The following is a 13,925-nucleotide window of genomic DNA, read 5'->3' as shown; positions in this document are numbered from 1 at the left end:
CGGGTGTGGGCAGAGCCAGGCCCACGCCTTTCCCAGCCTCCATGAGGAGCAAGCTCGGACTCCCTCTCTGCAAAGCCAAAGCCATTGCTCCTGCCTCCGAGGAAGACAGACTGAGGCCAAGCTATGGCTGAGCAAGCTGGCCACCCCAAACCCCCACTCCTCCAGAGCAGCCCCTCTCCACCAGAGGCACACTCCTTCCCCTTCCGGTCAGGGCTCAGGATTGTGAGGGGAAGGTCCTCACCTCCAGAATGACAGAACCCTGAAGACAGTGCCTCTTAAGAGCCAGCCCCCCTGCCCCAATATTCACACTCTGGGGAATATTGGCCTGAGCCCTGTCTGCCTCCCAGGCAGGGTCCATGTCTCAGCTGGGATAGTCCTCATCATATCTTAACCTCTGTTGGGGTCCCTAGCAGGGAACTGTCAGCCACACTGACATTAGCCAACCAGGACCCATTGTGTGATTTGCTCTCCCCATTGGTAATTCACATTTTCTTGGGAGCCATTTGATAGCTGAAATATTTTAAAGCCCAGAGCTCTCAGGTCCTGTGACTGGTTGGCAGCGGTGGGTGGGCTCCATGCCCACCACAGCACCACCTGCAAACTCCCACCACCTTTGCTTGTGCATGGAACTGTGGGATTATAAAATCATCTTATTCTCATTGCAGAAATTTCCAGAATTGAAATTCAAATATGTGGAAGAGGAGCAGCCTGAGGAGTTTTTTATCCCCTATGTCTGGTCTCTTGTCTACAACTCAGCAGTCGGCTTGTACTGGAACCCTCAGGCCATCCAGCTGTTCACCATGGATTCCGACTGAGGGCAGGACGCTCTCCCGCCCGACCCCTCCAGCCAAGCAGCCCTTCACGTCAGTTCATTTCTGGATAACAGAAGCAGACAGACAGATTGCCTGCGGTATCTTCTGTTAAAGAGGATTGCACAAGTGTGTTTTCCTCACACACTTTGATTTGGAGAACTGGTGCCAGTTGGCAGTAGATCACTCAGCGTAGATAGTAGTGCAAAAAGGGGAGGAAATACACAATAATAAATGTAAAAACCTGCTATTCAACATGCAGTTTTATTTCTAAGCCAAAAATCCAGAGCTCTGCCAAGATCCTGATGCCTTAGGCACATCACACTTCAGCAGTGCACACTATTCAACAGTGTACACTATTTTTTTTGCATGTTCAAGATAGTTGTTTTGGTCTTGTGTGTGTGTGAGAGAGAGAGAGATTCCTTTAACATTAAGGAGCATCAGTGAGAAAAGATGATGAGGCAGGAATTGATAAAGAAATGAAGTCATGTGTGTGTTTGGTTGCCTCTCAGAGGGCCCATAATCATAAACGCCATGCCCGGACAATTTGATATTAATCTTTAACACCTCTGCATCTTTTCTTAAAAAAGAATATGGGCTGGGTGCAGCGGTTCACATTTGTAATCCCAGCACGTTGGGAGGCCAAGTTAGCAGAATCGCCTGAGCCCAGGAATCTCAGACCAACATGGGCAACACAGTGAGATCCCATCTCTACAAAAAAATTAAAAATTAGCCAGGCATGGTGGCATATTCCTGTAGTCCTAGGTACTCAGGAGGTTACGGTGGGAGGATTGCCTGAGCCCAGGAGTTCAAGGCTGCAGTGAGCTAAGAAGGCGCCACTGCAACTCCAGCCTGAGCCACAGAGTGAGACCCTGTCGTCTCTAAGAAACAAACAAAAAAAGAAAGTGGCTACTTCTCATGAAGCCCATATTAATGTTTCTGTGAATATGGTCTAAGAACTGTTGTCGGAATGAAATTGGAGTCTAGCACAAATTAAGTTAATCTACTCTGTATTAATCATTGGGCAAAAGAAAATCTTTATTTGCAAACAGTCTTTTTCCTTCACCCACACTAATAGAAAAAGGAGACTAGTTTGTTCATACTGGATTCCACTTGAGATGAAAAGCATGTTTTCTTCTTTGTTTCTGATTTTTTAAAAACGCTTCTGGGCCAGTGCGATCCACGTGTTGGTGCCTAAGCTGAAGGAAGGAGCTTCTTGGAGGGAAACAGCCACTGGGGCTGCACGGAGGGCCAGGTGGACCTTCCTTCCCAGTCACACTCTGTGTCCTCGCAGGCCCCTTCACAGTCTAGATGAGGAACCTAGCTTCATTCTCAAAGACAGAAAAAGTATTTGCTTTTCAACATAGAAAGTGCATAACCCCAGATGAGACTGAGCACGCTGTTCCAATCCACTACAGCTCATCTGCTTCAGGCCTGGCTTCTCCTGTCCCATGTCCCAGAGCTGCAGGCCTGAGTCATTCAGGTCCATCACATCTTCTGAGGGCCTAGGAGGAGCCGTCCTCAGTCACCCCAAGCTCTGTAAAAGGTCGAAACACTGCCAGCATCTCAGTGCACCACTGTGTGGGCTCCACATGGGGAAGGCCCGGCCAAGCCGCGCCCTCAGAGGCTATTGAGATAGGGCAGGCAGCCTCCCCGTCCTCATCTGGATGGAATGAAACAGAAGCTCACTGAGGCCAAGGGACTCATGGAGGGCACATCTCTGGTGGGGTCCCGGAGCCGAGTGCAGCTTGCCCCCCACCGCCGGTCTCTGAGGGGCTTGTTCTGTTAGGCCTCCTCCTGTCACTGCTGGAGTGGGGACTCTGACTCCTGTGTTCACCTCAGAGTGCATGTACAGGACATCCAGTCTAGAGGTGAGGCTTGACGACAACTTCTACTGATACTTAGTAAGATTTGTGGGAGAGCCAGTCTGGAGGAGGAGGAGGAGCAGCGCTCTCAGCCAGCAGGGGGAGTGATGATTATCATTTCAGGTAGCAAGGATACATATATCCTAGGTGGGGAAATGATTTGCAACTTTGTTTCCAGAGCATTTTGATTGGCTTCTTTTTCCTTTAAACCAAAAAATGTTTTAAATGTTTAGGGTCACGTGAAGCAGCTTAGCTTCTGGCAAGACCGCAGAACTGTCCTCTGCGTCTGAGGGCTGGGCAGTGCCACAGGACAGTCTCTGGGCTCAGGACTGTCAGTTCTTGTCATGGGAGGAAATGAGGCCCCTCAAAAACCCAGTCATCTTGACAGAGGGCCCACTCCCAAGGAAGCCCTGATTGGGGAATCATGCAGCCTCTCATCCAGGCCTGCCGGCTCACTGAGGTGCCCCCAGAACCCTGATCGCCCTCCCATCTTTCTCTCTTCTCATTCATCACACAAGAGAAGTACCCACTGGCTAAAAGCTCAGCTGGGGCCGCAGCCTCCAAGGAGGCCTGCAAGTGATGCTCCCAACCCTGGTTCCCCTCAGGAGGGAGGCCCCATCACATGCATCACTGCCACAGCTCTGCAAAGCCACCAGAGGCTTCTTATTTTTGTGAAAGATTTATTATATGGCAATAAATCTGAATGATAAACTTTCATTATACTTGCATTGATTTTGAGTATTTGCTTAGAAATTTTTACACGAAGTAAACATATGTAATGATGCAACACAGGATCATCATGTGTTCAGATGGAAATTAACATCTGATTTTACCCAAGATCTGAAGCTGTTACTGCATTGTGTCATTTTATCAACAAAGAATTCTGCCACAATATTTAATTTTAAAAGAATGTCCCTTTCAATAGCATCTTCCCTATCAAGAGTTCAAGGCACTTTGCAGAAAAGCTTCAGAATTCTAACTCTAGCTCCCACAGTCCCCACTGAGGGTGGTGTCATACAATCTGTGAACAACAACCTTGCAACAGACTGCCACCATTCAACAGTGCAGACAACACAGCTCAAGGACAAAGACTGAGAAAGGGAAGAAGAGAAGGTCCCGGAAGGTGAAGCACAGAAAGTACACTGCACACACAGTCCTCACTGGAAGGAAATCACAGGGGCTGGGAAGTAGACAGTGGAAAGAGAAATGGACATAGGACCAGCATCAGAACACTCAGCAACTTCCTAAGAGCTTGCTAAGGTACATCCAAGAGAAATATTTAGTCGGGGAAACTTTTAAATGCCAAATAAACTTCTTAATATATTATACTTTAAGCAACATTTCATCATTGAGATCCTGAGGAGCCAGGGTTTTGCATGGGTGGTATAGCTCTCTGCATAACTGAGTTACCCTGAGCTTTTTTGAAGAGACATAAATTAGAGTTTTGGCACTTGCTATATTTCATAGGCTTCAGTTTGCAAGGTCAACCCTTTGGATCTCTTAATTCTCTCCCAGGCACCATGCCTGCAATATCAGTAGTCGCCAGTTGATTTTAGGCACTGATCTGTGGGCCTTCTGACTCCAGATTCACAACTATTCCAGTGTCCTGCGTCACCTCCTAGAGTCAAAGAGGTCAGAGTCGCTATTCAGTGATGAAGAGCCAAGCTAGCTACGCATATGAAGAACTGAGGAGTAGATCACAGCAAATAATGCATATTTATTTTGTAAGAATTCTATTAAAACATAAAATTTAATCTCATTAGGGTGTAGCTATCAGGGTTCCCACCCAAAGCAAGGGAGATTCACCAGCAGCCCCTAGCCCCTTGGTCAGATCATACTCCAACCCCTAATCTGACTTCACAAGCTATCTAAATGCCAGCTACTCAGACACAGCCTCTGGCCTTAGCAAAAACTGTGGAGGAAAAGCAATCCCATAGAGCTGAGCAAGCAATACTTCACTATCTTGTTGGCTCTGGGATCCTTCAAGCAAATTTTTAAAATATTTTGACCAGATTTCCAAGTTGTCCCTGGCTGGAGGGTTGATCCCCCATTACTATCATTAGACTATCCCTCATGGGTTCTGCAGTTCAACTTCTAAACCACCTCAGTACCTGAATGTGGTCCGAGGTGAAACTAGATTACTAATGCCTTCAGGTGCCCAGCTGAAGCAAATGCAAATTCTGTAGAGAAGGTGAATATAACCCAAGGCCTCAAATTATTTCTGCAGTGTTGCCATCAGAAATACCCAGGTATGGCTGGGCGCGGTGGCTCAAGCCTGTAATCCCAGTACTTTGGGAGGCCGAGGCGGGTGGATCATGAGGTCAAGAGATCAAGACCATCCTGGTCAACATGGTGAAACCCCGTCTCTACTAAAAATATAAAAAATTAGCTGGGCATGGTGGTGTGTGCCTGTAATCCCAGCTACTCAGGAGGCTGAGGCAGGAGAATTGCCTGAACCCAGGAGGCGGAGGTTGTGGTGAGCCGAGATCGCGCCATTGCACTCCAGCCTGGGTAACATGAGTGAAACTCCGTCTCACAAAAAAAAAAAAAAAAAAAAAAGAAAGAAATACCCAGGTATGGGAGAAGACCAGACAACATTCATTACTCGAATTAAAACCATTAGGGGAAAACACAGACAACAGAAGTACCCAAAAGGACTCCAGATACAGAATTTAAAACAGTTATGCTTACTGTGTTCAAAAAGAAATAAGATGCATGGTCAAGAATTTCAGCAGAAAATTAGAAAGGTAAAAACCCACTGGAAATTCTATGCAGTACTATAATGAGAAGAATCATTCAGTGAACAGGTTTAAGAGCAAATTAGAAATAACTGAAAAGAGAATGAGTAAGATGAAAAATTGGGGGTGGGGGTGGGAGCAGGAATTACATAGTCAAAAAAAAAAAAAAAAAAAACAGCGCGTAGAGAATAGACGGTAAGAGACTTAAAGGGTACAGTGAACATGACCTAAGTACAGTTGGCATCTTAAGAGAGTAGAAGAAAGTGATATTTAAATAAATGGTTGAGAACTTATCCAAAACTCATGAAAGATACCACACCAGAAACTCAAGAATCCCTCCCACAAATTCCAAGTAGGATAAATAAAAATAAACCATGCCTAGAAACATCATAGTAAAACTGTTGAAGACCAAAGAAAAACAGTATTTTAGATCTGCTGGGGTGGGAGGAAGGAATAGAACCATCAAAGGAGCAATAATATTAGACTGACAACTCTTTCTCACCAGAAACAATGGAAGACAGTGAAAAACTGCCTTTTATGGTTCTGAAAGAAAATGACTGCCAACCTAAAAATTTCTAATCAGGGAAAATATCCTGCAAAAATGAAGAGCATATGAAGACATTTTTAGAGAAACAGAAGAATTAATCAGCACACCTACCCTAAAGGAAAATTTAAAAGGTATTTTACAGACAGAAGGAAAAGAATCCCAAATGTAAGGACAAAGCCTTAGGAAAGATTGAAGAACAATGAAAATGACAAATATTGACTACATAAAACAATAATTACATCTTACAGAGTTTTAAATATATAAAGAAATAAAATGCATGAAAATAAAGGGATTTAAGTGGGAAGGGCCTAAATGGAATTTTAATTGTTCTACGACACTTGGCATTATCCAAAAAGTAAAAATTCATTTAATATTAGTCTTTGATAAGTCATGTATGCAGGATAATATTTGAGATATCAATAAAAGTATAGTTTTCCACATAATAACAGAATTGTAATAATTCAGTGGACAGACTTTAGAGTTGCAAAAGAGTCCAAGGAAGAAGAAAAAGCAGAACAAGTGGAACAAATAAAAAGCAAGATATTTATGATAAATCCATTATTACACTAAATGTAAATGGACTAATGCTCAGATGTTGACAAATATTGTTAGCCTTGTTTTAAAAACAACCATATACTATTTACAAGAGACTTTTAAAACATGAATTTCTAAATTTTGAAAGAAAAAGATGGAGAAATACATACCCAGCAAACAGTAACCATGAGGAAACTGGTGTAGATATATTTAAGTAAACTTTAAGGCAATAATTTTTTTAAGAAACAAAAGGGTCAATTCAATTACTAGAAAGATAATCTAAATTTATATGCACTTAAAATATAACCTCAAAATATGTAAAAACAGCTTGATAGTAAATGTAGGCAAATATGCAACCAGAGATATTTTAACATGCTTATTTTGTTAATTGGTAGAAAAAACTAGCATACAAAAATCAAGTTATAAAAGATTTAGCAATGAAATGAGCAACCCAAATGGATGTATGTAGAACACCAAACTCAATAACATACTTTTCAAACACAAATGGCACACACTCTAAAATACTGAGCTATAAAAATTTCAACAGGCTAGACGCAGTGGCTCACATCTGTAATACCAGCACTTTGAGAGGCCAAGGCAGGAGGATCACTTGAACCCAGGAGTCTGAGACCAGCTTAGGCAACATAGTGAGACCCCGTGTCTACAAAAAAATCCAAAATTTAGCTGGACATGGTGGCATATGCCTGTAGCCCCAGCTACATGGGAGGCTGAGGCAGAAGAATCACTTGTGCCCAGGAGGTAGAGGCTGCAGTCAGCTATAATCGCACTACTGCACTCTAGCTTGGGTGACAGAGCAAGAACCTGTCTCTGAAAAACAAAAACGTCTCAACAAACTTGAAAATACTTCAAATGAAACATGCTCTCTGACCATAAAGGAATCAAAACAAATTATTTACAAAAAGATAATTTTATAATCCTCATATTTTTGGAAATTAACTAGATTTCCAGGTTACCCAACATCTGTCAAAAAAATCATAATGGAAATTTGAAATATTTTAAACTGATCATGAAAATACTACCTATCAAAACTAATGGAGAAAAAATTTGTGAGATGCAACTAAAACTAAGGAAGATGTCTTTTATTTTAAAATTAGAGGGTACATGTTCAAGTTTGTTGTGAGAGTACATTGTGTGATGCTGAGGTATGGGCTTCTAATGATCCTGTCACCCCAATAGTGAACATAACCAATAGAAAGTTTTTCAGCACTTGCGTCTCTCTCTTCTTCCCTTCCTCCCACCTTTTGGAGTCTCTAGTGTCTATTGTTCCCAAAATATATATAGCTTTAAATGCTTATGTTAGAAGAAAGGTTAAAAATCAATTAAGCAACTACCTCGAAAATTTTTAAAACAGCAAATGAAACCCAAAAATAAGGCAAAACTACAGATACAGAACACAAATACACAATAAAGGGAATCAAAGTCAAAAGCTGGTTATTTAAAAGGATTAAGAGGATTCATCGGCTGGGCGAGGTGGCTCACGTGTAATCCCAGCACTTTGGGAGGCCAAGGCAAGTGGATCACCTGAGGTTAGGAGTTTGAAACCAGCCTGACTAATATGGTGAAGCCTCATCTCTACTAAAAATACAAAAATTAGCGGAGCCTGATGGTGTGTGCCTATAGTCCCAGCTACTGGAGAGAGTAAGGTAGGAGGATGACCTGAGCCCAGGAGGTAGAAGCTGCAGTGAGCTGTGGTCACGGCACCACATTCCAGCCTGGGCGACAGAGTGAGAGACCCTGTCTCAAAAAAAAAAATTTTTTTTAATATATATATGTATATATACACACATATATTTTATAGACTATAATGAATACCAATAAATTTTAAATCTAGATGAAAACTTTATTGCAGTGATAGGTGTATACATATATCTATCAAATTGTACACTTTATTACATATGTGCAGTTTTTATATATTAAGTATGCCTCACTAAAGTTGTTTTTAGATTTTGCATAAAATGAACAAATTCTTTTAAAAAAAATAAAGCTCTCTAAAACTGACATGAAAAGATCCTGAACATTGGAATCAACCTATATCTAGTGCATAAACTGAGTCCATAATTACAATCTGCCACAGGAAATTTACAGACCAAAATGGCTTCAGTAGTGAATTTAACCAAACATTTAAGAACAAAATAATGCCAATCTTAGACAAACTCTCCCAGAGAATAGAAAACCTTCTATTTGTTTTATGAAACCAGCTTAACCTTACATATAAAAAATCTGCCAAGAACAATACAAGAATTACAGGCTAGTCCTCATGGTATATTGCAAAAGGTCTGAACAAAATGTTAGCAAATAGAAACAAGCAATCTACAAAAACAATGTGTAAAAATACATCATGATCAAATTTGATTTGTCATTCACAAATCAATCAGAGTTATTCACATAAACAATACAGAAGGAAAAGTAATGCAGGTAAAAAATGTGATAAAATTCAGCAGTCTTGGGTGATCGAAATGTTTAGCAAACTAGGAAAAAAGGAAGCTATCTTAATCTTATAAACATTGTTTAAATGCTACAGCAAACACATCATACTTAAAATATTCAAATCTTTCATTTCGAGATCAGAAGCAAAAAAAGAATGTCTGTCATCACTTCTATTCAAAATGTCACTAGGTAATGCTATATGTGCCTAAGTATTTAGCCGGGAGTGTACTGGTACCTTAAATTACTTTGAAATGCATCATGGAAAGGGAAAAAAGCATGGCTTGATGGATAGATAAATATGTGATAAAAACAGATATAGTAAACTTGGTAAAATCTAGATTGGTAGAATCTAGATGGTGGCTATAACAAATATACCCCGTATAATATTCAATTTTGCTATACATTGAGGAAACTATCACCTGAGTTCCTAGCCTAATACAACAAGATTTTCTTTATAATTAATTGGGTAGGGTCAGAAGAAAATAAACTATCATTATTTGTAAATGACATGATTGAGGATATAGATAATTTAAAAGAATCAGACAAGAAACCTAGTGAAATTAAAAAGGTTTCTAGATACAAGGTCGTAGACAAAAATCACTTGTATTTCTGATGCTAGCAATAAACGATTCAAAAATGAATTTTTAAAAGTGAACCATTTACAATAGCATTTTTTAAAACACTAAATATACAGAAATCAAACTAAAAAAAATGTGATTGAAACTAAAGATCTAAATAAGGTTTCCCTAAATAAGAGACCATTCCAGGGTCATTAGATTCATGAGTTGGAAGGATCGACATTATAGTTGGTTCCCTCAGAACTGATCTATGGATTCAGTGCAATCTCAATCAAAATTCCAGTTCTTTGGAGGAATAAGGAAACTTGACAAATTGATTCTAAAATCTACATGGACATGCAAAACACCTAGAATTGCACAGAAAGCCCCGAAAAAGAATAAAGTTCATACTTACATGGCTAGATGTCTACAACTTACAGATGTGCTCTGACCTATAGGGCAGGTGCGGTGGCTCAAACCTGTAATCCAAGCATTTGAGAGGCTAAGGGAGGAGGATTAATTGAGACCAGTCTGGGCACATGGTGAAACCCTGTCTCTACAAAAAATTTTAAAAATTAGCCAGGTGTGAGGCTGGGCATGGTGGCTCATGCCATCTCAGCACTTTGGAAGGCGGAGGCGGGCGGATCACTTGAGGTCAAGAGTTTAAGACCAGCCTGGCCAGCATGGAGCAACCCTGTCTCTACTAAAAGTGCATTAAAATTAGCCAAGTGTGGTGGCACATGCCTGTAATCCCAGCTACTCAGAAGGTTGAGGCAGGAGAATCACTTGAACCCGGGAGGTAGAGGTTACGGTGAGCCAAGATAGCGCCATTGCACTCCAGCCTGGGTGACAGAGCATGACTCTGTCTCAAAAAAAAAAAAAAAAAATGCCAGGTGTGGTGGTATACACCTGTTGTCCCAGCAACTGGAGAGGCTGAGGCAGGAGGATTGCTTGAGCCCAGAGGCAGAGGTTGCAGTGAGCCGAGATCACACCACTGGACTCCAACCTAGGTGACAGAGCAAAACCCTGTCTAAAAACAAAGACTTACAGATTTACTCTAAGTTTAATATTGTTACAACAGTAGACAAACTATATTGATGAAATAGAACTTAAAAGTTCCACATATGTAAGGACAATTGATTTGACAAAAGGGACACTGCTGTATAATGGAGAAATGTTTTTTTCTCAATAAATGGTGTTGGCACAGTGAAGGGAAAATGAATCCTACTTCACTCTCTCTGCAAAATCAATTCCCAGGGGGCTATAGAGCTAAATGTGAAAGGTTAAACCATAGTATTCTAGAATAAAGCATAGGAGACTATCTTCACGTCCTTTAGATAGACAACAAAAAATGCTAACCATAAAGAAAAGGTCAGATAAATCAGATTACAGTCAAATTAGGAACTTCTGTTTAACAAGAGACATCAATAAGAGAGTGAAAAGGTAAGCTACAGAGTGAAAGCAGATCTTTGTAATGTATAGAACCACAAAGGGGTCAAATAAAGACTATATAAAGAATTCAATAAGGAAAAATAAAATTGGCACCAGACAAGCATTTCTGAAAAATTTTCAGTTCACCAATAACATGGAAAAGGACTGAAATCAAGGAAAAATGCACATTGAACCCACAATGAGATACCCAATACCCATTGCACAGTCACCAGAATGGCTAAATTAAAAAGGTCAACAACGAGATACTACTTAGCCCAGTGCCTAGTGGCTAGGCTGGTTCTCTCCTTTCCAGTCGGAGGCCTCTGCTACAAACATGCTCCAGATCACTGGTCAGACCAAGAAGCACCCCTGCTTGATCCCCCTCTTTGTATTTATTGGAGCTGGAGGTATTGGAGCAGCACTGTATCTCTTGCGTCTGGCATTTTTCAATCCAGATGTTAGTTGGGAAAGAAAGTATAACCAAAGCCCTAGAACAAACTGGGTGCTGATGATCAAACAAGTTCTACCCAGTGAGTGTGGATTACAGCAAACTGAAGAAAGAAGGTCCAGATTTGTAAATGAAATGTTTCACTATAAAGCTGCTTTAGAATGAAGGTCTTCCGGAAGCCATCGCACAGTTTTCCACTTAACCAGGAAATATTTCTCCTCTAAATGCATGAAATTGTGTTGATGTAATCTATTGGAGATTACACTGATTAATAAATAACCGAAACTGGAAAATAAAAAAAAAAGGTCAACAACATCAAGTGTTGGTGAGGATGTGGAACGACAGGAAATCTCATACCCTATGTGTAGTCCATATAGGAATATAAATTGATGGCACTTTGAAAAACTGTTTAGTAATATCTACAAAAGTTGAAGATGCTCATGCCCTAAGACCTAGCAACAGGTTAAATCAAGACTGTTGATAGTGCAATTATTCCTAATACCTCAAAACTAGAAACACCAGGAATATCAACAGTAGAATATGTAAATAAATGGCACTATATCTATGCAATGTAATACTATACAGCAGTGAAAAATAACCAGCTACATTCAGTTACACAGATGAAACTCAAATATTACAGCATCCAAGAAGACTGATAAAAAAGAATACATACTGTATGAGCTCGTTCACATAGAGAAAACAAGGCCAAAATAAACCTAGTTTGGGGATGTACACTTAAGTAGTAAAACTTTGATGAAGGACAAGGGCAGGCCTAGCCTGAAAACCAGAATACGGGTTATTTTTGGGAAAACAGAAGCAACCATAATTGGGAGGGGTACAGGAGGGACGAGAAGCTGGCAGTGTTCTATTTCCTTAGCTCCAGTGGTCACAGAAGTGTTTCACTGGCAATAAATCAGTGAACTGTTCGGTTTCATCTTGTGTATTTTCTGTATGTTTATTAGATCTTACAATTAAAACTTAAAGTTAATCTAAAGTTAATTTGCATTTTAAACAAGACTGATAGAAATTTACCTCAGAATAAGTTGGTCATCTCTCTTAAGTGTTTCCTCACCCGCTAAATTCTAGGTGGGTCTTGCTAGAAGAACAATATCGTAACTAGTCCTAAAACACTGAATGAGACAGAAGATTTGGCTTCTGGGAGGTTGAGTTGATTGTTTTTCTTAAGTTCTCAAGCTTTCTTCTTGGATATTTGATTACTGTTAAATGAATTTCTACTGACATGCATGGAACCTAATGAAATGGCCGTTCATTGAAATGAATGCCAAAATCACCTCTCCCCACAGAAAGACCATAGGTGTCAGTAAGCCCTGGCAGGCCCAGTCTCTACTCCCAGCCCCTTTCCCCCGCCCAGTGCTGTCGGCCCTGCACCTGAGCCCAAGCAGGTGACCCCCTGCACCTGGCCAGGAACACTGCCTGCCATGAGAAGGGCCCCTCCCACTAAGCATGGGAAGTCCTGGTCTGTGTTCTTACCATTTCCTGAAGCAGAGGAGGGGCCTCCAACCCAAGACAGGGAATTTCTCCACACGTGTGGCAGCTGCTCGCTGGGCTCTGGGCCCCCAACTCTGAGCCAAGGCCATGGAGAGACACTTAAACATAAAGCCCTCGTGGCCACCCTGGACTTTGGGGAAGCAGCTCCACTCCTCACCCCACTCCTAACCCCACCCTGGCACTCGCTGGCTGCATGGCCTTGGGCAAGTCCCCCATACTTCCTGACATCACTGTCTTCCTTGTGAAGCAGGACACTTACATGAGACACTGGGTATGGAGCTGACATCCTCATGACATTATAGTTCACGTCTCTGTTTTCTCACTTGCCTGTACTCATCTCAGCCCCAGCCCCACCTGTGATAGAGGAAAGACAGAAAAAGAGGCTGAGAAGTCACGCCGTACCCAGAACAGATCTTACCACTCTCCCACACCACTCTCGTGGTCCTCATTTTTATGGGACATTGAGGAGCCCCTTGCACCTGGCTCCCACTGTGTGGCTGGGGACATGGATTGCTTCCTTGAAAACGTTGCTATTGCAGCTGACAGAGTGGGTTCACTGTTCCTGAAGGGAGCCCCGGAAGAGCTTGTCAGAGAAGGGACCTACCCGCTGGCCTCCAAGGTCCTTCACTGCACTCGGGGAGATGAGGCAGATTAGCACATGAGCCGGGGCCGTAATTCAGCCAAACCGTCATGGTGGCATTCAGGGTGGGTGCCCATCCGTGGTCACCTTCATGGCTTCAAAGCCTGGGTTCCAGTTCCATGTGCCCGCTGTGAGAGCTCAGGCGGACACAGTCTCTTGGGAGCTCAGTTTCTACATCCTCCTATACCAAGATGTGGCAGAACAAGGTTAGAGTCACCGAAAACAGTCCATTTGCTTCTTTGGGCAGGGTTACCAGAGGGTTTGGGCACACACCAGTGGAGGTGTGGCGACCCAAACAACAGTTCTCAAAGTGGGATCCAGAGACCTGGGGGTTCCTAAGGCGCTTTCATCATCATCATCATCAGTTATTTGCCTTCTCTCTTTCATTCTTTCATGAGT

The 13,925-nt window shown here is 41.9% G+C and overlaps 1 protein-coding gene and 1 pseudogene across 6 annotated transcripts in view; both read left to right on the top strand.

Moving 5' to 3' along the window:
* Positions 1-3,391, top strand: part of DYM (dymeclin) — a 439,642-nt gene extending 436,251 nt beyond the window's left edge. For 3 of the 6 annotated variants that reach the window (XM_032259513.1, XM_032259509.1, XM_032259510.1), the window contains exon 18: positions 666-1,059. In XM_032259513.1, the coding sequence (XP_032115404.1) occupies positions 666-815 (150 nt within the window). In that variant the 3' untranslated portion in view covers positions 816-1,059. Of the gene's footprint in view, positions 1-665 lie in introns of all 6 variants that reach the window. The other 3 variants (XM_032259516.1, XM_032259515.1, XM_032259512.1) reach the window with 2 other exon arrangements.
* A 7,106-nt stretch (positions 3,392-10,497) lies between these two features.
* LOC116537341 lies at positions 10,498-11,666 on the top strand (annotated as a pseudogene).
* Positions 11,667-13,925: the final 2,259 nt, after the last annotated feature.

The sequence above is a fragment of the Sapajus apella genome, unplaced genomic scaffold, assembly GCF_009761245.1.
Source record: "Sapajus apella isolate SASKATOON/1434 unplaced genomic scaffold, GSC_monkey_1.0 scaffold109, whole genome shotgun sequence".
In the NCBI taxonomy this organism is placed as follows: Eukaryota; Metazoa; Chordata; class Mammalia; order Primates; family Cebidae; genus Sapajus; species Sapajus apella.
Note: the sequence above shows the minus strand (reverse complement) of the source record. Positions and strands in the feature narration are given on the sequence as shown.